General features: G+C 39.1%; 1 protein-coding gene across 2 annotated transcripts in view; it reads right to left on the bottom strand.

Moving 5' to 3' along the window:
- Window positions 1-25,611, bottom strand: part of LOC122836632 (protein diaphanous homolog 1) — a 100,094-nt gene that overhangs the window by 40,983 nt on the left and 33,500 nt on the right. For both annotated transcript variants that reach the window (XM_044126341.1, XM_044126340.1), the window contains 5 exons: window positions 25,256-25,320; window positions 22,984-23,163; window positions 20,079-20,651; window positions 18,821-18,935; window positions 18,678-18,686 (listed from right to left, as the gene is read on the bottom strand). In XM_044126341.1, the coding sequence (XP_043982276.1) occupies window positions 18,678-18,686; window positions 18,821-18,935; window positions 20,079-20,651; window positions 22,984-23,163; window positions 25,256-25,320 (942 nt within the window). The remainder of the gene's footprint in view (window positions 1-18,677; window positions 18,687-18,820; window positions 18,936-20,078; window positions 20,652-22,983; window positions 23,164-25,255; window positions 25,321-25,611) is intronic.

Genomic DNA, 25,611 nt, shown 5'->3' on the forward strand with positions numbered 1-25,611 from the left:
TTGCAGGGAGGCGCACAGAAAATTACAGTCCAGGAAACACTCAGGCAGATATAACTAATCCTAATCACTCATATTGCACTTTTCCTATTTTTACGCTCTTTATTTGCTCCCTTCCGCTGCCTCTTATTACCTTTCATCAAAGAAATCTATATTTACAATTACTGACTAAAATCACTCCAGCACAGTGTGATAAAACAGTTTAAAAAGTATTTAAAACCCATAAACATTTTTACTCTATGTACAACTATTTTACATTACTGAAAATTCACATTTTTAGACCAACATAAAGGCAGACATAATTCAGACATGGAAGGAAAAGGATGTGTGGTTTTTCAAAATCTACATCATACACTTAATTTCTCTCTGCAAAATGGGTCAAGCTCAGACGAATTTGACCAAGAGGACGTATGATTAGCAATGTAAGTTCTCAATCCAATGTAGATTTGGACTTGAAATAGGCCAAACTAGTTCATGTCCATGTAAAACGCATTTGGTAATATTTAATGTCCTGCTAAAAAAGTCCACCTTTGCTGCAGTCTTAAGTATTTTGCAGAACAAAAGGTTTTATTCTAGAATTGTCCCGTATTTAGCTCCGCTGTTCTCCCATCTCTGACGAACTTCCCTGTGTCTATTGAAGAAAAGCATCTCCACACCCCAATGCTACCACCACGTTTCCTTGAATGTTCAGGGTGATGTGTATTTAGTTTTCACCCATTCAATGTTTTGCACAAAAGCAACAGTTGAATTGTGTCTCATCCGACACCTGAACACTGTCAAGATGTTTGCTCAGCTCCCCACTATATTTACAATGAACTGCATACAGAACTTGTTATGGATTTCTTTTAACAAACTGTTCCATCTTCCAACATTTTCATAAAGCTGAAATATATTGGATACACAAGTAATATTTGTCCTTTAAACAGACCACCTTCGTTGTGGATGTCTGCAACTTCCTTAGAGTTTGTTTTGAACTCTTTGATGCCTCTCTGATTAATGTTCGCCTTACTTAAGAGTATTGATTATGTTCAATGCCCATTTCATGGTAGGTTTGTAGGTATGCCACATCCTTTGTTGGATGACAGATGGAAAGGTCCTCAGATTTTTACATCTTAGTAAGTTTAATAATCTAACCGTATCCTATCTGGTGTGTTCCTTGGTCTTCCCGATGCATTTTGTGCACTAATGTCCAGCAACAACCCCCTGAGGTCTTCACAGTACAGCTAGGTTTAGATTAAACTACAAACAGTGAACTCTGTTTACTTCTGAAGCCAACTGTTTGCACTGCATTTTATTCACAGGCAACAAAGTGAATGAGGCCGCTTTTCTTTTCAGACACCATGTATTGTTTTCCTTCCACTCGACAATTATGTACCAGCTTGCTGTATGCACATTAAATCCCAACAAAACAAAGTCGGATTTGTGGTTGCAACATGAAAACCTTTCATCAAGTTCAAGAAACATGAATCTTTTTATAAGGTACATCTGAAAGGCTGGAGAAGGTAAAATGAAAATGAAGTATAAAAGCATTGTCTCAAAAACAAAGGTCAGCTACTCAACTCCGAGCTACTTCATACAGCAAAGAGATGGAGACTTGAGTAAAGCCACTGTAAGTACCGCACCTCCCCAGTCGCACTTCCTCACCATTGAAAAAGAAAATGGGATGCCAGACATAAAATGGACATCCAGAGAGGCAACACCTGAATGCTGCAGCCTTCTTGAAAGAGAAGCAAAGCTACAGAAATCTCTCTCATCTTTTTCTCTTTGACAAAGCCAGGCTGGAAGGATGAAAGGCCTGAATAAAAGCCTACACAGGACCTTTAAAGACCAGATAATGGTGCGGCAGAACACAGAAAGATGTAGCAGGAAACAGAGGTGAGTAAAAAAAAAGAAAGTGAAAATGTATTTCATGGATATTCAAAGAACATAAGATAAAAAAAAGTACTGCTCATTTTGAGGAAAGGAATATGAGCAACAAGAAGTAGGGAGAGTGGAAAGACAGTAAGAGAAAAAAGTAAAATAAAAAAAGTTTCTATTTTTGCTCGAAATAATACGTGGTCTACATACACATTCAGTGTGTAGGGGTGTGTGTATGTATGTGAATGGATCACGCACCGATAACATTACACTCCTTAATTCCTAATTAATCCTCCTAAACTGGATTATTGCACAGAGCATGACAAGACCAGGATTCAACTCTTTGCCCTGATGACTGTGTGCATGTGTGTGTGTGTGTGATGGGGAGGGACGTCATTTTGCCGTTTTTCAGTTTGAGGTCTCATAAGGCCTGCATGTCCTCAGTTACATGATGTTAGGAAATGAAGCTGACAGTGTATGTGGTCCCCTATGACACAACTGCAGACATACCCAGCTTTTCACGCACATACAAGTGGTGTATTTTGTGCACACACGAATACACAAATGAAGGTCCCTAGACCATAGGTCTAGAAATGCTTCTGAATCGCTGCTGAATGTGGCAAGGACTTCCAGCTTCAGTTTACAGACTTAAAGTAAGGAGTCAATGGGGAATACAGGGCGTATTTATGACAGTGCTCCCCTGTCACATTTAGTCTGAAAGCTGCTGCACAAACTGTTCCACGCGGCGCCGTTTTACACTGTCTGAAATACCAGAGCACTCTAATGACACTAATACTAATGGAATTCATTTTAAGTCAAATTCTTTGTAAAATGAGTTTAGAAAAACGACTTTCACAGACAAACAAGTTCAATTTGCCTTCACTCCTTTTTTCTTTCTCGTTTCCGGGACAGAACTACCCAAAGAAGAATATTAAAAGCAGAAGTTGAAAACAAGAGAAAACAGTTTCATGCCTGTCAGGGATATCTTGATCTAATTAGATCTCAAATAATCCATCATTTTGCTTTGAATGAACTATTTCAAGGGGTCACGAATCCATCTAAAAGTTGCAGAACACTAGTCCTTAAGATCTGCATTTGAAGACCGCTGACCTATATTGTCTTACCAGACTCCTCTCAAATTCCCAAACTTGTTGTTGCCCAACAACAAGTTTATACAACAAAATTGTTGGGCAACAACACACTTTGGTTTTGAAGCCCAATAGTTAACAAAAACTTGACAGTAGGGTTGCTAAAAAGCCATCCCGTCTGTAGCTCAGAACCATTTTAAAACACAAAATTAAACACAAGCCAGTGGACTTTACAAACTTAGAAGTTAAGTTAGTTAAGCTAACTCTCAGGAAGCAAAGAAAGAGCTAAAAAGAAATGGAACCAGTTCACCAAGGCAATAACTGAGCAAGGTGAAGTAACCCCTTAGAGGAAACCAAGTAGATGAAAAGCTTCCAAGGGACAATGACAAAACCAAAAGCATTACAGAACAGATGAAAGAATTCATCACTTTGGATGATCAACCTATTGCTGCACTCAGCAATCTTGGCTGTCAGAGGTTGTTGCAGCAGCTGGAGCCACAGTATGTTCTACCCTCAACACAGATGAGTGCTCAGTGCTGTCTCAGCTGGGTGAAAAACTGCATCATCGTTGCAGTATGTTAACAGATGTGGCTGCTTATAGCTTTACTACAAACACTTGAGAGTTTAGGGGTTCAGCCAATGTCATTGCTCAGCCTCATGGCACATCGCATTGATCCTTCATTGATCAAAAACAGTACACCATTTTTCCAGCAGTTTTGTGAATCTCATACTGCAGAGGATATGCACAAGACATAAAACTGATAGCAAAAATGAACAAAGAGTGTGTTCACACCATTTTGAGTGATAATACAACAAATTAACACAAAAAAAAGCAATGGATGAAACAGGGATCTCAATCGTGGGCAGCTTGCTGAACATAATATAGTCGATGGTGAACAAGGGATTCATCACTGCTTAGCTACACAGAAACAGTAAATACTGTAAAGAAGACTGTCACTGTAAGCTATTCAAATGACTTTCGAGTTGCTGAAGTATTCATCATATAAAAGGGATTTATTCTAAGAACATTATTGAATTTAGTATGCAAGTCTTTGCTGTAAAACATTGTATTAAATTGACACTAATTCTCAAACTCCCAAAAACCAATAAATTAGTACGGCTTGCACAGGACATTACCATTTTTCCGGACTACAAGTCGCATTTTTTTCTGAGCTGGTACTGCAACTTATAATCAGGTGTGTCTTATATATGTTTTTTGATGCATTTTTGACTGATATAAATTACTCAACAGTGACAGTCTGGAAAATACATTAATTGTTTAAAACAACTTGAATTTCGATACACTAGTAAGGGAAACTGTCACAAAAGCCGTACTGTGACCATTATAAAACAAAAATCAATAAGTTCTTAATTATGGTAATTTGAAATGTTGGCCAGTTCTTTCCAGCATTCGGATTCACATCTAAGCGTTCTCTGATTAAATTTCCTGATGTAATTAATCAACAAAAATATTCTCAATGAATTAGAAAACAATTATGTTAGGGTGGTTTTTAATTATGGAAAACAATTGTTTTAAGTCTTTTAAGTAATAGAATGGTGGAGAAAGAATATTTACAATTTCTTGAATACATAATTTGGTGATAGATCCTAAGTATTTTGAATAACGAGCAACATGACTGACAGAATAAATGAATGCTACTTATTAACTTTTGTTTGTTGCAGTGAGTGCACTGTTGCATTTTCTCTGCTCACTAATGATAGTGGATACAGAGACTATTTGGATGGACAGAAAGTCAAAGTAGTTTGACGGAAAGGAGAGGTCACAAAGGGAATGAGATTTTGTGGTTGTGGTGGGGGATTAACATGCTTTCATGCGTTCTCCGCTTCACTGGAACACCACAAGGCTTGTTGATGCCTCTAAGTGCTATGAAGTATTAACCAGATAACCTCCAAGGAGACCCAGAGGCATAGAGTGTGTGTGTCGTTTGCTTGTTGACCGTTAACCATGTACAGTTAAGTACAGAGCCCTAAATAACCTACCAGGAAAAAAGAAAGAATGGATAAAGTCTGGAGAGATTCAGTGGAAAGTCAAACACTGCTGAACGACGAGGCATTGAAATCTTTACAAGAATAGGAAACAAAGACTGTTACAGACTGTAGCTGTACTGACAGAAAGGGCATAAGGGACACACACACTGATGTATACTCATGCTTCAAGAAGGAAAGAGACATATTTTTAGGAGAGAATTGCAATCAACTATTGTAACAACCAGTGAGCAATGTGGCCACCCTGAACACTCAACCTATGGATGCATTTCACCTTTTACCTTATTCACTCCCAGTCAGCTTAACTGGCTTCCCTCATTTTACCTCACCTTCATATCCGTCTGCTCAATCACTGTGTTTGCGTCAAGTCTGCTCACCTTTTCATCGTTTGTCATTTCCTCCCTCGTTGCTCTTTTCAATCGTATACACATCAATCCTGCCTCTACTCGTCCTTCTCTTGACTTCATTCATTTTGGGCTTCTCTCTCCTTCACTTCATCCTAAATAACGTCATCCGTCTTGTCTATTGAACCAGGATGGGTGTCAAATCCCCTGTGTCTTTGACAAAAATCTCACTTTTATTAGTCTATACTTACAGGCATTGGTATTTGCTAAATTTTACCATAATCATATTCTAGATAATATAGAATAATACAAAATAGGCAACTAAAATAAAGCTCAGAATTTAATCTAGAAATACATGATTTAGCCCTTTCCCTGCTGCCACACACACACACAACTTAAAATAGTGGCTGATTAACAGGGTTCTGCAGCATTTGCTCAAAGCAAATCCTTGCGTTGAGATCTTAACGTTAAGAATTTTTTGCAAGAATTGGATATTTCAGATCAGACCCTTTCCATCGGATCTGTTTACAGTTCAGTTATTGTGCAGTGAAGAATAAGCAAAAATGAATCCTTTATGAATGTAAAGCTGGTAGAGATTAACAACACACTCACAGGCAAAGGATGGTTCTGGAAAGTATTTGTAGGTGCAACTAGGCAAAATGTAAAAATGTTCAAAACAAATAAATACTTCTTTATAAAGACTATTACTGACATGCAGAATGTGAATGAATGCGGCTTGAAATCTAATAGCCTATCTAATAAGGCATCTAAGCAATCATCTACAACAGTAGAGTTGCTTCAATTTTGATTCATACCTTCAATAAATGCAAATCATTTGACTTCTGCCAGATTTGATTCTCAGTATGTAGGTGTGAAGCCTTACCAGGAGCTTTTCCACTTTATGTTTTTGTTCTGTATTCATCCTTGCCTCGGGACAAACAGTTCATGTTTGGTTCTTTTAAGTGGCTTCATCTAAGAATTAAACTTTTTATCCAACTGCTGCTTAAAAACTTCCACAGGCAATGACGCTTTTCAGTCTGTAATTAGCCGACTGGCCTGTGAGAAAACAACTTCATAAACTTTTCTAACAAAAGGTTTAGTTTTTGCATACTGGAAATTAAATGCCAGACAATTGTAGATAACTAGAGTTCAAGACTGAATTTTAATGTAGCATCACAAAGAATGTGATCTTGCTTTCCATTCTTAGTTAAAGGAAAGAAACTGTTTTGCAAACAGACTTTATGCAACTCTTTAAAGAATTATTTAACATCCTATAATACCTCTTTGGCATACAGTCTAAATATGCATTTTATGATGCTCTTGCAATGTTACTGCACAATTTTTTTTAAAACAACAACAACAACAACAAAAAAAAACAGCGAAGGAGGGGGAAAAAAACTGTAAAACCAAAATGACAAACATGGAAAGATTTTGAAGCACAAACTCAGCAAACAGTTAAGAAACTTGGAAAACTTGCAGAAATCTTAAGATGTCTTTTTTGCGCTGCTCCATTCATCCAAACAGAGACGGGCTGCTTGCTGATGCCATATGCATGCACAATAAGCCCTGAATGTCTCAGTCTACTAAAGCAAAAAAGTTTGAGCACATAATATAATTCAAGTCAGAAATGTGTGAATTATAGTTTGAAACTTAATCTAAAATTAAATGTCACTTTTGAAGCCTCTTCAGTGTTTTTTTTATTTTATTTTTGGGAGTAGATACTGATGGGTCTGTCACTGTGAGTGAAAGCAAGCTTAGAACAAACTAGGAAATGAATGTGGTTTTAGACTTCGCTGCATTGTTCAAGTTGAGATAATATATTGGTGGTTTCGGTTCAACTTAAATTTAAATTCTTAAGGCCAGTCAAGCTTTACTGTCCAACTAAAATGGCAAAACTTCAAAGCACACACTCTAATCACTGCTTTAACTCCTTTCAAAGTGTGACAAGTGACTCATCTGCTTTCTTTCCTACTCTCTGTTGTACCGTTAGCCCCTCATGGCCAGCTCCCAACACCCTGATTTGCCATTCTCAGTTTCTCCCTGTAGTTAATCTGCTCGGTGGAGTGATGAGAGCTTTGGGAACCAGCGAGAAGAAGATGAAGGAAGAGGGAAATGAGAGGAAAGGGATGGGAACAGGGAATGAGGAATGGCCATGCATTATTGAGCATACAGAGTAGAGTTTTTAGGGGATAAATGTGAAAGTGTGTTTAGGGAAAACCTCTTCCCTTTTGGCTCCCCTGCCTTCTCCCTTCCTTCCTACTCTGCCCTCCCTCCGACTCTCCTGTTCCCATGAGGCCAGCCGCATCTCTTATTCAGTGGGGAGGTTAAAAATTCAAAGCTAGGGAAGAGGAGGTGGACATGGAGAAGGGAAGAGGGTACCTGAAATGGTAAAAAGTGAACGAATGTCTTGAGGGAGTTCTCTCAAGTGCTAATCTGGGGAGCTCCTCATGTTGATTAGCTGAGCACATGTGTGGTAATGGGCGAGCAGGTGGGGTGCCGGCTGTCACAGGGGAGTACAAAAACAGGGGAGGTAGATGAATACGGAGGGAGAGGATGTAGATGTACAGTTTTGTGTTGCACAATGTAGCAAGCAGAATGGTGAAAAATTAAGGTGCCTCGAAGGCAAAGCAGAACCCGCGTCTCACAGAACTTGACAAATGGAGAGACTGAGTGATGGAGCAACACACAAACACAAAGCTGAGAACGTCACAGCAACTAAGCCACATATACCTACACATAATGTAGTTACACACAGAAATATGCATAGGTCAAACAACTTGGCCTAAACAGTTGCTCTACACATAGTCACATGGAGGCTGGCAGGAAATTAAGGTCAGAAAGTGGAGCGTCGCCTAGCCTACAGAGCCTTGTAAATACCACTGGTGTCTGGTGTAAATGCCACTGGGTTATCCATTTTGAACACCGCTTCAGCAGCAACAGACACGTTGCACCAGCAGATGTGGCAATAAAAGCTTCTAGCACACCCAAAGCTCACATAGAACCCGGCAGGGCATGAAGCACACGCACGGCTATGTGGAAGTAAACAAGAAAATGTGAACCTTAAGAGTGTGTGCAATGTGAATGGAATTGATAGTTTTAATAAGTCTGGGTGTATTAGAACCCTGTGGACATGGTCGGAGCCATTAGCACAATAGCCTAATGGCCTTGTAGCACCTAATAACTCACTATGTAGCTAACATCGAGTCACTCGCAGCCTTAAGGCTACTGTGAAACAATTTCACTGAGCTGGGAGAATTAGACATCTTAATGACATTTTCGCATGCCTCCACTGCTGTCGTATATCATTCTCTGTTTTACAACTTTCTTTTCGTTTTGTTCAGAAAAGTATTTTCTGATCCAGACCTCACTCATTGTCTCATTTCATATGGGCTTCTTTACCCAGAAGTGATAGGAGAGCTGAGGAAAGCAGGAGAGAGAAGATGAGAGATGCAAGTTAATGCCGATATCTTGTCAGCTCCATCTTTGAAGATGTTGCTCTTTACCAGTGCTTTTTTTTCTTTCTTACGCTATCAGTGACATCAAAGTGGGCCAAGTCTGAAGCATGTGTGCCTGCGTTAGTTTTTCTCTGCCTGCAGGGATAGGTAGCTTATATTGCAAATAAAGTAAACAGAGTGCAAGTTCTTCCCGTTTGTGAGAGAGGACAAACTTAATCTACTTTTTGACTCTAATCCCCCGCTTTTCCTTTTCCTCCTGATAACCGTGCTTTCTAATCATAGTCACAGCATCATAATGACTTCTGCTGCTCCTCAGCTCATCAGTATCAAAAGTGAACCACTTCTGTTCTCACTTTGACACTTTCAATACATCTACAGATGTGTGCATAAAGACTAAAGCATCTATGAAAGAAGCACACATGTAGAGTAAAGAGTATGTGACTGTGACCAAGAGCAGAGTGGGTGGATAGATTGTAGGTGTGCATAGATATTTGCTTTCATCCCTCATTCCTTCTGTTTGGTCTAGCTGCGGGTGTAAGCAGACAGAATTGCAAGCATTGATAATACATTAGCATCTCTAACAGGCTTTCGGACTTATCAACCAGTACCTTAAACATGCACTCAGTATAAACATACTAAAAGCGCATCCACATTAAAACACACAAATTCCATCATTCTATCTTCAGCTGTCACATCAAAAGGAACATTTACATGGTACTGGAAGTGGAATGAGAAATTGGGTCCTTGGCAGGCTAGCTGCCTGGCTAACTGACCGGCTGGCTGGTTGTGAAGAGGACTTATTCCGTCTAAAAACAGGATAATCTTTAGGAAAGAGAATAGGTTGCAAGGAGATTAGGGACACACAGTGGTAATGCGCCGGCATGAACACACTTAGCTCATTTGCATGTAAAACAGTGGAGAGAGACGCAGCAAGGGAGGAATGGAAAGAAGAGAAGGTGTGGGACTGTGTGCATGTTTATGAAGATGCTTACATGTGTATGTGCAAACGTACGCTGCTCTCTGAGCATACGAGCGCTGCTGCGGCTGGCAGCGAGAACCAATGTGAACACGCTCAGATGTGTTTGAACCTGATAAGGCCTGATGAATAAACAGTGCTTTGCGGCTGTTCTGTAAGCATGAAGAGATGGTGAATGAGGGAACGCAAGCTACTGCCGTACTGAGGATACATGCTGAGGCTTATGGAGCAAGCAAAGCCAAGCTAATGCCCCGCCACTGCTGGGGCTTCAAGAGGTATAGCTAGGATTCAAACTTAAGCGGTGGCAAAACATAAACACTGAAATATATACACAAATACACAGCAGGCCAGGCCTGAAAATACCAAATCTAATTTGCATGTCATAAAAACATAGCCGGTCTACATTTAGTCTTTATATGGGATGTAAGGGCTGTTTAGAATGCTAGGCACAGGATTTTCATGGATAGGTTTTTGAGCTGCAGCACAGGAAGGAAAAGCAATCCTGAGCTTTCCAAACGGTTCTTGAGCATGCACTGGACAGTTTGCAGTTTACTGGAGCGGTAATAATGAAAGCCTCTACCACCAAGTTCCAGGCCATGATTCTCTGACAGAAGATAGTGGCACATTCCCTCATGCTCAGGCATACTCTATGTGTATCTGGGTTGTCTGGAAATGGGTGCCAGAAAAAAAATGAGCAAAATCTTTCATTTGAAGTAAAAGCAAAGTGCTTGGATGTGATCACAATTATCTCAACTTAATATAAACAGGACTAATCTCACGTTTAAACAATGTGAATTTTAGTTTCAGACATCCAAACACATCAATTCCCGTCAACTAATGAATCCAATAACATTCCCCTGAGAACCTTAAGAGAAGCAATAAAACCATCTGTGCTCCTTTATCGTAACATTCAGGCTCCTGGTCAAGATGCTAGGGAAACTCTATTAGAAATATTTGATAGTAAAAGAAATAAACTGCCACAGTAAATTCATTTTTCTAATATACAGGAGGCACCAGAGCCTCCTGTGAGACGGAACAGCTATTTTACATTCATGCTTGGGACCAACAGATATTAAATGTTCACTAATCTCTCCTTCTGGAGTTCTCAGATATTTCTTCAGAAAGCCCTGAGCCACATTTCAAAAATGGATGAAGAATATAGTCTCTTTATCACCTAGTCTCCCAGATTTCTGGTGGACTACATTTTCTGTCATGGTAATCTTATGTGCCTGAATAAACTTGACATCTCAAAGCTGCCTTCATACTTATTGGCAGTCGTGGATAAGACATTTCAAAAGCCACATCACTTTTATTGAAGTAGCGTAATCTCACTCTGAAATTTTCAAAACAACCCAATGTTTAGGGCATTTATTTGGTTGAGGAATTAGAAATAAAAATAAATCACATAAGGAAAAACAGTACCATTCTACTTGGCAAAGCTATGAATCCATTTACAACAAATGTGTCTTATTTATGTATAATTTCCTTTAAAAAAAAAAAAGAAAAAAGTTGATCAGATTCATTTAGGAAATTTTAATTACCATATAAAAACTTTTATTGCCAAGAGATAAATGATGATGCTCAGACACTAATTTCCCTTGGGTAATATTCACAATTTAGTCTACACTAAAGTAGAAGAAGAAATTAAATTCAAGGTGTGTTTTAAAGGTGTTTGTTAAATAATACTAACCAAGCTGCATGCTTCTCAGTAAACAAAAATACGTGGAAAAGCACCTTGTGCCTTATTAAGTATGGTGGAAAATCAGTGATCCTGTAGGTTTATTTCTCTTCCAAAAGCCCTTTAAATGTTAGAATTCATGTCATCATGAATACTACAAAACACCAGGACACTAAAAATAATAATTTGGTGGCCTCTGCCAGAAAATTGAAATCTGCACTGGGTCTTTCTACTGTGAAATAATTCAAAATAAAAAATGGGTTCTCCCAATAAAACTGACATTCTTCCAAGGCAATCTCATTACCCAGACTTGAACCCTGTGGGGAGTTTTAAAGACAAGAAAACACAAAAGAGGGCCTGGGGACTAAGGACAATCAAGAGAGCGATTATACAGAGAGATTCCTCGATATATAACGTCCTACTGGCAAAAGGGGTTGTAAAAGGAATTGGCACAAGAAGTCCTACATACTGTAGGTCAGTCGTCATTTTGTAAAAAACAAATATTTCTGAATGTGGGGTTTTTCTTATGGGAGCAATAAGTAAATTTCAGCTTAAAGTTTATTCACATTTTTTGGCATGAACTTGTACTTCGACTATTTTACCAAAGGTGCCAACAGGTGTGGAGGGTACTGTACATAGAGTATAGCTTCCATAAGTGCATTGTGTCCTCAGGTATTTTGATAAACAGTTTCTATGATTTTCTTCTGAATCAAAAATCCACACAGAAGTTGAGATTTCAAAAAAATGTTAAAATTTTAAGTGGTTTTCAACCTGGAAATGGAAAACAAAGGGTTTACGGTGTGTATGTAGGAGTGGGTTATCAGGGATTGTTAAAAATAATAACAGAGGACCACTTTATACATGCTCACTCTGGCTTTCTGTGTTAGAAAAGACTACTATTCAACCACATTTGCCAAACAGTTATTTGGCATTTTTAAATGCCAATTAGTTAAAAATCATCAAAATAAACTGACAGCCGTGCTGACAAGAAGGTAAAGAGACACCATTTCACAGTCCTAGCGCTGACATTTTGTAACAGTCCAGCAATCAGACTGCAGTAAACAACAGTGATAGAAAAGCAGGGGAGTGCCTCAGCTATTTGATTAAAATGGAAATTTTTCAAAAACAAGTGTACTCTGCAAAAGAACCAAATGACCTAATCAACACGACACTGTAGTTCTCCATGTCTAGGTCTTTTACTTTTAATATATTCCATCTTTGATCCTAATAACTGATTGGCTTGCAAACTTGTGCAAATACACACATACACAGCAAGTACTTTCATGCTGACTGGTACCTCATTAAAGTGAGGAGGCAACGGAGGAGGTACGGGGGCGTGGGGGGAAGACGCACTAAATAGGTCTATGTGTTCATACAGACCCAAACACGCCTAGAGAGAACACAATCACACCTACAGAGAGGGAAAATTGATTTCGTCAGAACACAGGGAGATCAAAAAGCTTATTATAATTGGTCTCTAAATGTGGCAGAGCTCACCAACCCACTCTCACAAGCACAAACACCAGAATACAGACATCGCACCAGCAAACCTGGATGAATTCTCAATAAATTTGTTTGTTATTCACGGGAGGGGAATGCAACACAGAAAGCTGTGGTAACAAGTGTAAATGTGTTGCATGGCGTTGACAGCAGAAAAAGAAATAAGGACAACATGCTATAACACAGCAACACAAAGAAAACGGGAATTGCTCTAAAGGCTGGAGAATTGGGATGCGGAGATGAGCCTCCCATTATAAGGATTAATAACTATACAGTATATGCTTCTGGCTCTTTTCTCTCCTGAATCAAATTAATCATCACTGCTCCCACTAGCATATCCTTTTCCCTCTGCTCAGTCTGCTTTTATTTCACCCACCACCTCCTCCGTCACTTGCTCTTTCTCCCATTCTTTTGCTAATTGGGCTATTCGAGGTGCCGACTTCAAAAGGCACCTGCCACAAAACACAAAGTCTCAAAAAAAGTTTTAAAAAAGGACAGCAGTTTGGGATGAATATGTAAATGCTGGAAAACAGTGTATGAATTCTAATGGCGCCACTGATCTCTTGTACTTTTGAGAACAGACCTTTAAATCCTGATCAGCCAGTGTTATTCCTTCTTATGAAGCAAACAAACACTGAAAGGTAATAAATAAACAAACCACTTCAAAGTGGGGAATTTTTTAAAAAGTAGCTTAAGGGGAAATACAGAGCTAAGCTTGCTGCCTAAAATCTTTTCTGCTGCACTAATCGCTTTATAGAGTCAGAGCAAATCCAAAACAAGGCTGTTTACAGTTACAATTAGACTAATGAGAAACAGCACATGTCTGACAATATAAAAGAACGATTGATGATCATCTATTAATATGCCACTAGAATTGAAAATCTGATTTTATTTAATAAATGGCTACTCAAAAGGAACGGTAAAACAAATCTAGTCTGTAAAAAAAAAAAAAAAAAAAAAAAAAAATTAACTAAGCTTTTTTATTAATCAGATTTCCAAACATTACATATAAACCTCAATATGCAGTCTTAGGAATATATATATATATATATATATATATATACACACACACACACACACACACACACGTACATATATATTCAACAACTCCACTCATCCATGTTATGCGGAGCCCTTTCACATTCTACCTTTAACAGGCATAAGTGTGTCTCTTTGACTACATAGAGGTAAAGTTAAGAGATGTTGGTACAAAAAAAATTCTGTATCACTTTTTATCTTCTGTCTATTTTCATTGCTGTCATTTTTCCTCTCTGCTTGCTCAATTTGGAAGTAAAATTACTTGCAGAAAACTCCTGTGTCTTTAGTCCTTACATATTTTTGCATTAAGTGACTCTATTGGATATAGGTAAACAACAGGTAGAGAAATACAATATTAACGCTGAAGACAGAACAACTTGTTCATTCCAAGCTCCTATGCCATAATTTCCAGACCACAATCCACTACCTTTTCAGACATTTTGCACACATTTTGCAAAGCAGTTTCTAAAGGATGGACTCTAGTGTGATGAGGACAGCAAAGCTCAAGAGTGAAACAAGTGACATTAGCAGCAAAAACAAAAGCGGATGAGAAGAAAAGGAAGGTGTGATCAATGACTTTTCCTGGTAAACTACTGTATTTTTATTTTTGGAAAAATAATTTACATATTTCCTGATAAGTAAAGAGAAAAAAAATGTATGTTATGCCTGTGGCTTTAGGACAAGTGCAGGCTATATATGTATAAAAAAAATTTAAAGTTATTGGGTGTGGCTCGTATAAAAAAATTTAAAGTTATTGGGTGTGGCTCACATTGAAGTGCAATTCGTTCTGGAAATTTGGACAGTTGCTCAATCTTGGATTTCTACTATGCATCTCCAAGAAACCTGATTAAAAAAGCAGGAAGTTTTAATATTTAAAAAAGGTAGAGATGGGTGTAATGACAAAAAGTTTCTAAATAAATCTGCTAGATGTATATAAATAATAAATTATCGCTTTGTGAAAAAGATCATTCTCACCCCTGGTAAATACAGCAACAACTTACAGGACTTTATACCCAGCTGAACGACTCCAATAATTGCTAAGGGTGCAGAACAGAACCGAATCAATGAAAAAACTTGACACTGATAAGGTCAGATGAAATTAAAAGAAAAAAAAAAAAACCAGGAAGACCTGGGGTGAGGGATTTGCAGAAACAGCAGAAGAAGGCAGACCGGAGCAATTAAAATGGAGCAGACTGTATGAGATTCACTAACTGAAGAAGCAGAAGGTGAACAGCTCATCATTATGGTGATGAAGGCTGGCGATGGAATAAGTTCAAGTGTAGGAGGATCCTTACCATGGACACCGATACTACAGCTATAAATTGCTAATAGTTTTAGAAAAATTCTGCCACATGCAATTGTTATATGTGAAACTGTTAAGATGCGACTACAGGAGCTCTGTGCAGCCAGAGGATGAGTGTCTCCCTCCATCAGTTGTCTGGTCTTCAACTAAGTAGCAGAGGTCGACACTTCTGACCGTGCCCTGAGCATATTACCCATGCTGCATATCTATTTTTTGCGTGGCTGTATGCGCTTGCTCGTCCAGCTGCCGGGCAACTGATGAAGAGGAGGAGGAAGGGTCAGCGTGGGTCAGCAAAGACTTTGTGTGATCTCAGTTTTCTTTTCAAGGAGACTGGGGAATGAGCAGCACAAAAGGAGCAGAAAAAAACCACAAGCACAATGGAAAGAGTGAAAGAGAGCTTCTGGAAGTGAGAGGGAGCTCAGGGGGAATATAACAGGCCTTCAGCTGTTTTTAACAGAATGATGGGCAAAGGAACACGGTTTGAGCAGAGTGGGAGCTTAGTGGCATCTGTGCTTCAAATACTTTATACAACAGCAAGTAATACAGACATATTCACAAAAAATACTTTGGAGATTTGGACACAATCAGCCTTGCAAAAACAAACGATCTTGCACATTTAATCAAAACTACTCAGTTTCAGCATGCTAAAAATATGCGAGGAAAATCAATGACGCCTACCTGTGCACCCCCTACTACCATTAACCACCCCATTCTCATCCCCACCAGCAGACAGGTGTGAGACGATGAAAAGGCCATGGTGTCTTTATATACAGCGCTTGGAAAAGGTTATTAGACATCATACGGAACAGGCGGCTGTCTCAGCCAATAAAAAAAGGATTCATGGAAGCATGGGCCAAATGGAGTGTAGAGGAGGTCATATTATGGAGTGGCAGGTGGACGTAAGGATTTGATATACAGATGGATGCAGATGGGACAGCTGCCAGCTCTGACATTTAACTGACATCAAAAGCTAGCATAAGCTGTCTTGTGCATGCACACTACTGTTTATGTATATGACTTGAGTGTGTGTGTGATGAGTATTGAGACTGAAGGCGAGATAAAATTGCATACACACTGTCTCGGAGCTCCTGATGTCCAGGATATAATTTGAATATGGAGGAGCTGGAGCAGAAGGCTCAGTGACACCGGGACAAGGTGAGAGGAGTGGACAGGTGTGTGTGTGTGTGTGTGTCAGCGTTTTGTGCCAGGACAGCTGGTGAGTCGTCAAAGGACATCAGTGACCTTCTTCTTATCCCTTCCTATACTGGCGTCCCATTGTCTGTGTCTACCTGCATTGGTGTGCTTTAAATGTGCCCAAGTAGTGATTGTCCCAGCTCAATTCATGTGTGCAATGAGAAAATGGTCCTCAGTGCATAAGGGTATGTACTGGTAATCAAGTCGAGGTTAACATCGTTTTGATTTGCCCTTCCCAAATAACAACCCTGTAAAGGCAAGTAAAAAGTCTGTGAAGTGCAAATTATTTTCTTTTGTTGCACTAGTATGACTAGAAAGTTGTCCTGTACAAAGAAACTGAAGTTATATCCCCAGCCTCCACTTCCTCTGTCTGCTGCTAAAGCTAGGTTAGTCAACACTGAGCTCATGCAAACACCATACAGGAACACCCCAGACTGGTGCCTTCTTGCTGCAAATCAACATAGCTACAAACTGCACACATGTTTTTTGTCAAAATTACATTTTAAAACACAAATTTTCAGAAAGAAAAAAAAGACCAAATTTAGAATTAAAGTTTATCTCCAATTTATCTAACTTTTATCAGCATGTTGGATTTATTCTAGTGTTAATACCAATTGGCAAAAAACTAAATAAGAGACCTGTGAAACAAACAAAGTGACAAACAAGATATTCAGCATGTTTTAGGGAGAGGCAATATGTAAAATTACATTTAAAAAATTGCTGAAATGTATTCTCAACATATTTTTCACAAAGCTGTAATAGTGCTGTTCATTTTGAAATTCTATAATGATAAAGCATTTTCCTCACCTTGCAAAACAATAACAAAAAAAGCAAGAAACAAAATGCATGGATACTAAGGTGTAAGTAAAAAACTATTCAGTGTAGGTCAAATTTTTTGACCTTTTGCTAGGAAGCGGGCCGGAAGATTGTATTAAAATTATAGATTATGATCAACTAAGATGCTGCCGGTTTATTACGATCATCTGGCTCAGGTTTTAGGTTCTTTGAAACTGCTTTAGTTGGTGCAGTTACTGCTTGAAGACAAATACACAAGCATTGTTACTCTTAAGCATGACTGAAGTGCTAACTTGACTCTGGCTAAAAGTGGGGCCACTGTGGTTCTGTGGGTAGAGCAGTCTGGTGATCGAAACGATGTAGGTTCGATTTCAGCTTGCTCTTGTCACGTGTTGATGTGTCCCTGGGTACTTAACCACAAGTTGCCCACCAATCTGCGTATCGGTGTAAAAATGGGTGTGCGTTTGTGAGTGCAAATGGGTGAATGTGACTCCAGTGTAAAGCGCTTTGAGTGGTCAAAATGATTGAAAAAGTGCTGTATAAGTTCAGTCCATTTACCAGGATGGTTTCCATGACAACAGACAGTGATGCCAACATTGTCAGATTAACAACTATGGATGATTATGTCCATATGAGAAAGTATGCAGCTGTCATTTGCACTCCTTTCTTGGCTGTTTATGCTGCTGGCTATATCTTCTCCTTCTCTGTTGAGGTTTGTAGTTTTGATAACTTTTATTGATAATGTCAAGAAAACACACACAGAAAAATAGATTATTTTTCTATACCTCAGAGCGCCATAGACCAGGCATATTGCCGATGATTTCATGTTTCTGACAAAACAAAGTTTCTATCAAAGTAGAAACTAAATATCCCAGAATTTCTGTTTTGCTCTTATTAACGGTAACCTTTCACAGTAATAAATATAATTTTTTATCTAAATGAAAAGACTGTCATTTGTCCTTCAACTGCCACGTATTCAAAGACAGGTAGTTGTTGTCCAAATGACAGACAGACACACAAAAACATTTTCATCAAGCTAATTTTAGTAAATTTGGTTAACATTAGTAGCTCTGCTTTAAAAACTGTTAAAAAGTAATCACTTTTTGTGATTTGGGGACGAAAGAAATACTAAAATGTGAATAAAAGTCAAATATGTTTTCTCAATATTGAATACATAAAGGATGACTTTGTATCATGATACAAAATCTTCATGTTGTTAAATTCCTATTTTCATTGCTGTCAAGCTGCATGGGAAAGTTTCAAAGACATATCATGGTACTAAGAAAGGAGATGTGACCGTCTGGCTGCACCTTTTTGAGAAGGTTAGACACACTAGTGCAACCAGTTGAAAAAGTTAGTGTGGAGTCCTGCTATGTCATCGGCTTATAAGAGAAAGAGAGAAACGCAAGAGAAAATGTGTGAAAATCAGTGTGCAATACACTTACCACCCTTGGCTGATGAAAGAAGAAGAAAAGGCATCAAGGATTGTGGAAATTACATGGAAAAAGACCAAAAAAAGAGCATTCCTTAATATTTTGAAATGCAATGTAACAAGCAATGAGATATTACACACCAGATAAAAACTTACGCTTTGTTTGTGATGAGAAAGCTAATGTGAGTTTGGCAAACAGTTCACTGCTCTGAAATTGTTCCTCATTGGACTTGACCCAGAAACTGTGCTCACTCAGGTCATCAGCTCCAATCTAAAAAGCACAAAGGTCAGAATGTACAGGAGAGGGAAGACAGAGAAACATGACATGAATAGGAGGGAAAGGAATTATAGCCGTTATATAATCTTTCCAACTGGCTCAACAGCCCAAAATTGGTTATCTGCACACTTGGCAAACAATGAGACGCGCAGATGAAGAAGTCAATTAAAAAAAAGGAAATTTGTAGAAATATGACGGTAGAGAGGATGAAGAGGAAAGAGAGAAGAAGACGCATGCAGTCATGTTCTCTAAATATTGTACATACTATGGCGTAAAACAACTTCAGCTTAAGTTTCAAATAATCAACTTCTTTTTACTTCAAAATCCCCTTCTCCCTTAGTTTTATCTGCATGTTTTTACACAAGTCAAAGTTAACCATGCTTTTTTTTTTCCTTTCCTCCACTTTCTCAAAATTCTTATCAAGAGAATAAAAAGCCCATAACGAAAGAGAAAGCAGGGGTAGTAAATTTAGAGATATCAGGCCTTTCATTATGGACAAAGCCTCAGGGATGGGTGTAGGACAGAAAAGACAGCGAGTGAGGCAAAAGAAATGTGATATGGCAATGAGTCGAAGGCGCAAGAAAGAACGCAAGAGAGCATGCACAGGAGGCGAAAAAAAACGATCACACCCAAGCCAGAAAAAAAAAGTCAATTTAAATTACAAAAGAATACCATCCTTTCTAGCCACAATTTAATTATCTTGCAGTGGTGCAGTTAAAAGAAGGAGGCTTATTAAAACGCAATTTCTTTGACATCCTTGTCAAACCCTCGTACCACCCCAACAAAGGAGAAGGGAGAAAGAGAGAGAGAGTAAATGCTGATGAAGTCTGCTTTAGCCATTAAACAGTAGCTTTAGGCTAAAGAAAGAAAGAAAGACGTTTTGATGTTTTAACCATCATAGAGGAGAGGGCGTTGAAGAACATGAAGCACATAGTCATGAGATACACGTATGCATGGAAGCTACTTTTGGTGAATATTTCACTGGAAAAGCTCCAGCTCACATTTTACTTGTACAGAGGCACCCATAAGAATAAATGTTGTGCTCTACAAGTCTCTGAGGCTTAAATACATGTCAATCAACCTACAGGTTGCTAAATGTTCAAAATTTTATTTTTAACCATTTTTGTCAGCACTAACCTTACTCCAGTTGGCCTTCTTCAACTGGACCTCTGGCTTGTATTCCTTTTTAGGCTGGAGCCCAAAGGGTAGTGGAGGTGGTGCAGGAGCACTCCAGTTTGCCAGCGGAGGTGGAGGCATACCTAGTCCTGGTGGTGGAGGAGGAATACCAGGACCACCTGGTAAGGGCGGAGGAGGTGGTGGTCCTCCCATGCCAGGAAGAGGCGGAGGAGGTGGTGGTCCTCCCATGCCGGGAAGAGGCGGAGGAGGTGGTGGTCCTCCCATGCCGGGAAGAGGCGGAGGAGGTGGTGGTCCTGGCATGCCTGGAAGAGGCGGAGGAGGTGGTGGTCCTGGCATGCCTGGAAGAGGCGGAGGGGGTGGTGGTCCTGGCATCCCAGGTAAAGGTGGTGGGGGTGGAGGGGGAGGAACTGGACCAGGTATAGATGCGTGGCTTGGTACAGGCGTAGTTTGAGGTGTAACACCAGCCTGTCCTGGAAGGGGTGGAGGAGGTGGCACACCTGGTGTTGGCACAGGAACAGTAACCGTAACCACCTTTGTTTTGGCTTCTTCCAGATCCTTTGACAGCTTTTCAATCTGCAGGTGAATCATTATGAAAAAAAAAAACAGGAAAAGAACATTTAGTCACACTCAAGTTTAGATCCAGTCCAAACACATCAAAAGAAATATCAAAACTAAGTCTGAGCTGGCAGGCAGAGTCAGACGCCCATTGGACCCAACTTTAATTTTTAGGTCCAAGCCTTAAGGAAACCCAACATATTTGCTTTAGACTGTTATTTGGGTAAACAGTGCAACTTCCGCTGGTTTCAGCTTTGGTGTAGGATGTTCAAGATCCATTTTGTCCATTTTTTTTTTACAATATTTAACATAACAGAAAGACTGATGTTAGAGAAGGTCTCAATCAGAGATCAGGCCTGAACCCAATTTAAAATTTGCGCACAGCAGATGCCCTCACAATCTGACAGATCTGGAAGACTTTTGAAAAAAGCCAAGTCAAGATGTGCCATAGTGCAACCCAAAAGGTGCATCAATTCATAATGGTCTCACTTCATAAAAAATAAAAAAAACTGGAACCTGTCAAGAGTTCAGATTTTCTAAGTCTGCTGTCTTGAACGCATGCAACAAAAAAATACCTATAAAAAATTTTTTACACTCCTGTTATGAAATGTGTTCAAAGGCAAAGTGCCACATGAAGATGGGGTTTAAATTAATATTTTTTTAAAATGCATCCATAACAGTCATGACCTCACATTTCTAGATATATTTTGAGTCTTTTTTGTAGAACTGGAAGAGGTCGACGCTCGCGCTGAAATCCCTTGAATCATCATTTTCAATTTCGCCCATGCCAAATTGTGTTTCCAAGGAAAACAAAAGCCAACTGAAAGAAAATAACTAAAGAAGTGAGCTAGTAATTACGGTTTAAAAAAGATTTAGTTTTGGAAGAAATGAGAAGAGAATACAGGGCAAATTAAAGTACACAGAAAATGATAGCAGAAGGGAATTAAGCCCACAGAGGAATTCAAAGAAAAAAAGTTTTGAATGACGAGGATAAAGTTCTAAATGAGAAGTGAGAGTGTAATGAATTTTTCATTTCCATACTGAAGTACTGATTACAGTATTTACATCAGTTGGTGCCAAATATTTAAAGACTGTCCAAGTCATTAAAGTCAGTCAGCTAATAAAAGCAGACTAGCTTTTGAATATTGATACACCACATGCAATTTAGAGTTAGCACGCACCAAAAAGTTCATTTCCTCTCTGTGTTCTTCTGTATTTGTAGCGAAAACACTGTGTATGCGTGCACGTACGTGTATCCCTGTCTGCATGCACCAGTGTAACAAATTGTCTGTGTCGTTTCCTCGGACTTTGAAAAGAAGACAGTAACAGACGCAGGGAGCCTCGGAGGCAGGCTTTCTTAGTGCAGCAGCAGATGAAGAACTGGGCACAGCATCATACGAGGGAACACCGAGAGATCTCTACATGTGAAGAAATCTTCCATCGGCAGCGCCTCAAACACAGAACGTGAGCCATCTTAGTATGAGAAGCTTGTTTGATGCCTGGCTCGTGGTGCTGGTGACGCTTTGGACAACTGTCTGTGTGTGTGTGTTTGTTTAGAGCCTTTGTTTGATGAGAAGTTGACTCTGCTGGCATCAGCCTCTGTGGATGAAGCTCATTTTGGAATTTGGGTGGTTGTCCAAGACAGACAGACACACACAAAACATCTTCATAAAGTTAACGAGCACACGTGCTCAGAGGCAGACGGTTCTGGGTCACTTGATGTGTTTGTGAGTTTGTTTGTCACTATGAGGCAGAGTCCAGCTGGTGTGGCAGCAGGACACTGACAGCTAAACAATCCTCATCTTTGCCTCTCCATGAGTGAATACACAAATACACACAAACTGCATGTGTATCTTGGCCTTAGAAAATATGCTTGTCCCGACTCCATCCTGTTTTTTTCCTTCTCTTTTAAGTCCCTCCGAATGTCCCGCTTTTTTATTATTTATAGAGTTCCCTAATCCCTGCAGAATTTGGCGCACTCACAATATCCTTTTATTTCTCTTCCATTAATCAGTGGCATTTCCTAAAATCAAGAAGCATGAGGGGCTTCAGTCTTAATGTTGGCTTTCATTATTTTAGGCAACGTTTCAACATAGGGAATTGAAAGATTGCATTTTTGCCTGAACCTTGAAATATTTTGCTTCACGCAGTTTTCTGTGCATGTTTCCAGAGCATGTGGTAGCTGGTCGAACTATATAACTGGAATGATTAACAAAATACAGAAGTACAGCTTAATATATGAACTGCAGGCATGAATGCATCGGGAGCTTAATGATCCACACAATAAAATTGAAAACAGTGATTGAAGTGACAATGGAAAATACAACCATGATTATCTGTTTGTGTATACCTGGTTTTGCAAAGAGCCTAGTTGTTCTTGCAGACCCTGGTTCTCCTTTTCTCGTTCCAGTTTGGCGCAGGCCAGCTGTTCCTTTTCTTGTCTCAGGTCCTGCAGCTTTTGGTCATAATCACTCTCCAGTTTATTCTTCTCCACCTGCAGCTCGTGGCGCGCTGTCAGCTCTGAATCCAGCTGATTTATTTTTAAGTCATGATTAGAGAGACACCAAATAATTAGTGTACTTAAAAAGAGGAGGAAAAAGCTTAAACTTAGCAGTATTTTGTTTGTATCTGTTGTGGTGAGGTGTTGGCTGGAAGGCCGCGAGCTGTCGATTCTCCTAAATTTCACAAGGACACTCAGAAAAGGTCACAGAGGTCCCCAAGCTGCACAGAAATCCTGACTGTTGTAAGTGTTAATCATAATGTGTTTGCTACTTGAAAACACCATTGAAAAAGGGTAATTAATTAATGAATTAAATAATGTTTGTAATTATGCTTGTGTATAAAAACATTGGACTCCAATAGAAAGAAGCATTCCACTACAAACTACACTATAAAAGTGTTTTTCTAAAGTACACCTACCTCTTTTTACCTTTGTTGGGTAACAACAACAAACCTTAATCTATTTTCTAAGGACTTTGTGTTGTAGATCAGCAAAGTAATGTAAATTGAGGAAACTGAATAGTTTAATAGTTGTTTTTTTTATTTTATTTTATTTTTTATGAAATTGACATCTCAGTAGGAAAATTAATGGTTTAGCTAAAACCATGGTAATAGAATGTCCAAGTCAAAGTCCAGAACAAAACAGTCGGTGGCAAGACCCGAGGTATTTTGCAAAGGAGGAGGAGCAAAATTCTCAGCCTAAACCTGGTGGAGGTATTCCCCCCCAAACACATGCAGCACTAATTGCAGAACAAATGGGTTCTGCAAACTCACTCAGAGGGGGGCTGAAAATAAAGGATTCAGATTTTTATTCATATTTTTTTTTTAAATAATAATAATACATGCATCATTTTCTTTCCATTTTACCTCTCTGTTCTTCTTGGTGTTGATCTACCACAAGAAATACCAACAAAATAAACAGAAGTTTGTCGTTGCGACTTGTTATGTGAAAAGCAAAAAGAGTTGAAGAACCTTTGCAAAACAAAGGTTGATACAAAATAAATAAGAGTTTAGAGTTAACTTTAATAACAATTAATTTAAAAGATGGCTGAGAAGTGTTATTTTTTGGTGTCGTTTTTAATTTAATTCTTTTTACAAATAAGAGCCATGTGGGCTCCCATGCAAAAGGTTTAAGGATTTTGGTTGAAGAGGCAGCTATTCTTACATATTTCAGACCTGTTGTGAGAATTTCTGTTGAGCCTGTGAGAACATTTCTTACAGTCTAGTGCTTTTCTGTTTTATTGTATAATTTACTCTGAAAATTGCAGTCAATTATAAAGTGAGGAGGCTTCAATGTTTTTAAATGAGAGCCCTTCTCAGTGTTTTTTCAACGTCTTCTCTCTCCTAAGTGAAACTTCTTACAGCATTTTTAATTTTCTCACTTTAACATAATTTTCAAATCACTTTCCCTCAGACACCTGACAAAGAGGATGATATTTTTTATTTTTTTTAAAAAAAAGACAAATACATAAAGACACAGGCACAAACACAGCTGTTTAATTTGCAGAAAGCGGATCCGTTACTCTGGCTGTCAGCAGCCTGACAGCCTTATCCCTAATTCCTGCCAAAAGGGACTGCTCGCAATTACCCCATCATGCTCAACCACCAATATGATGTGTGGTCCATGACAATTAGACGTCACGGCGTGCCTGCTAGTGTGGATGTGTCTCGTCGATTGATATGATCCCACATAAAACTGCGTATTATGAATGAAGACTAGGCTTTAGCTTCCTCTTTGCAATTATCCTGTCACTAGGACAGAAACATCAGGCTGGCAACGAGCCACAATCAAGGCATTTACCCCCCCTGTGTGTCGGCGTGAGCACGTGCGTGCGCTTGTCTGTCGGGTGGCTTTCAAGAGAGTGGATGCTCATTTTCAATCAACCTCTCTTTCTCACTTTTTGTAATTTGTCATCTCGTGTCAGCCTGACGATAGCCAACCTAGAATCATTATAATTCAAACACGTCTGAGTCAGACTGAAGAACACTTTCACAGTGTTTATTTTTTTATTTACCGTCTTTTAGGTTATAGGTCGCTTGATTCTCAGTTGATTAGTTTGTTCTTGAATTGTTTGTGTCGTGTCTGCAAGGCTTATTTCACTATTAAGTAGATTTGTGTGTACCTTCTTCTCCAGATCTGTTGCTTTGGCCTCACTGACTTCCACTTTGGTCTTGTCCACCATGTTGTCTTTGGACAAAAGCAGAGGAAACAAAAGGGGAGAGGAGAGAAACCAGAAGAGTGGTCACTGAATTAAATAAGGGTTTTGACAACACACTCGCACACATCGCGCCTCGAAGCCATGGTACCTTTCAGTGTGGTACGTGGTTTCTGCACGCACATAAATTCACAGAAGGATACAAGCCATCTGTCTTCCTATTTTTTCCATTATCACAACACTCGCAGTCAAGATCCATGAGGCGATTGTAGAGGCATCTCATTACAATAGGATGCTTTGTGTCGCTTGCTGCTTTTACATAT

This window comes from Gambusia affinis, linkage group LG09 (assembly GCF_019740435.1).
Source record: "Gambusia affinis linkage group LG09, SWU_Gaff_1.0, whole genome shotgun sequence".
Taxonomy (NCBI): domain Eukaryota; kingdom Metazoa; phylum Chordata; class Actinopteri; order Cyprinodontiformes; family Poeciliidae; genus Gambusia; species Gambusia affinis.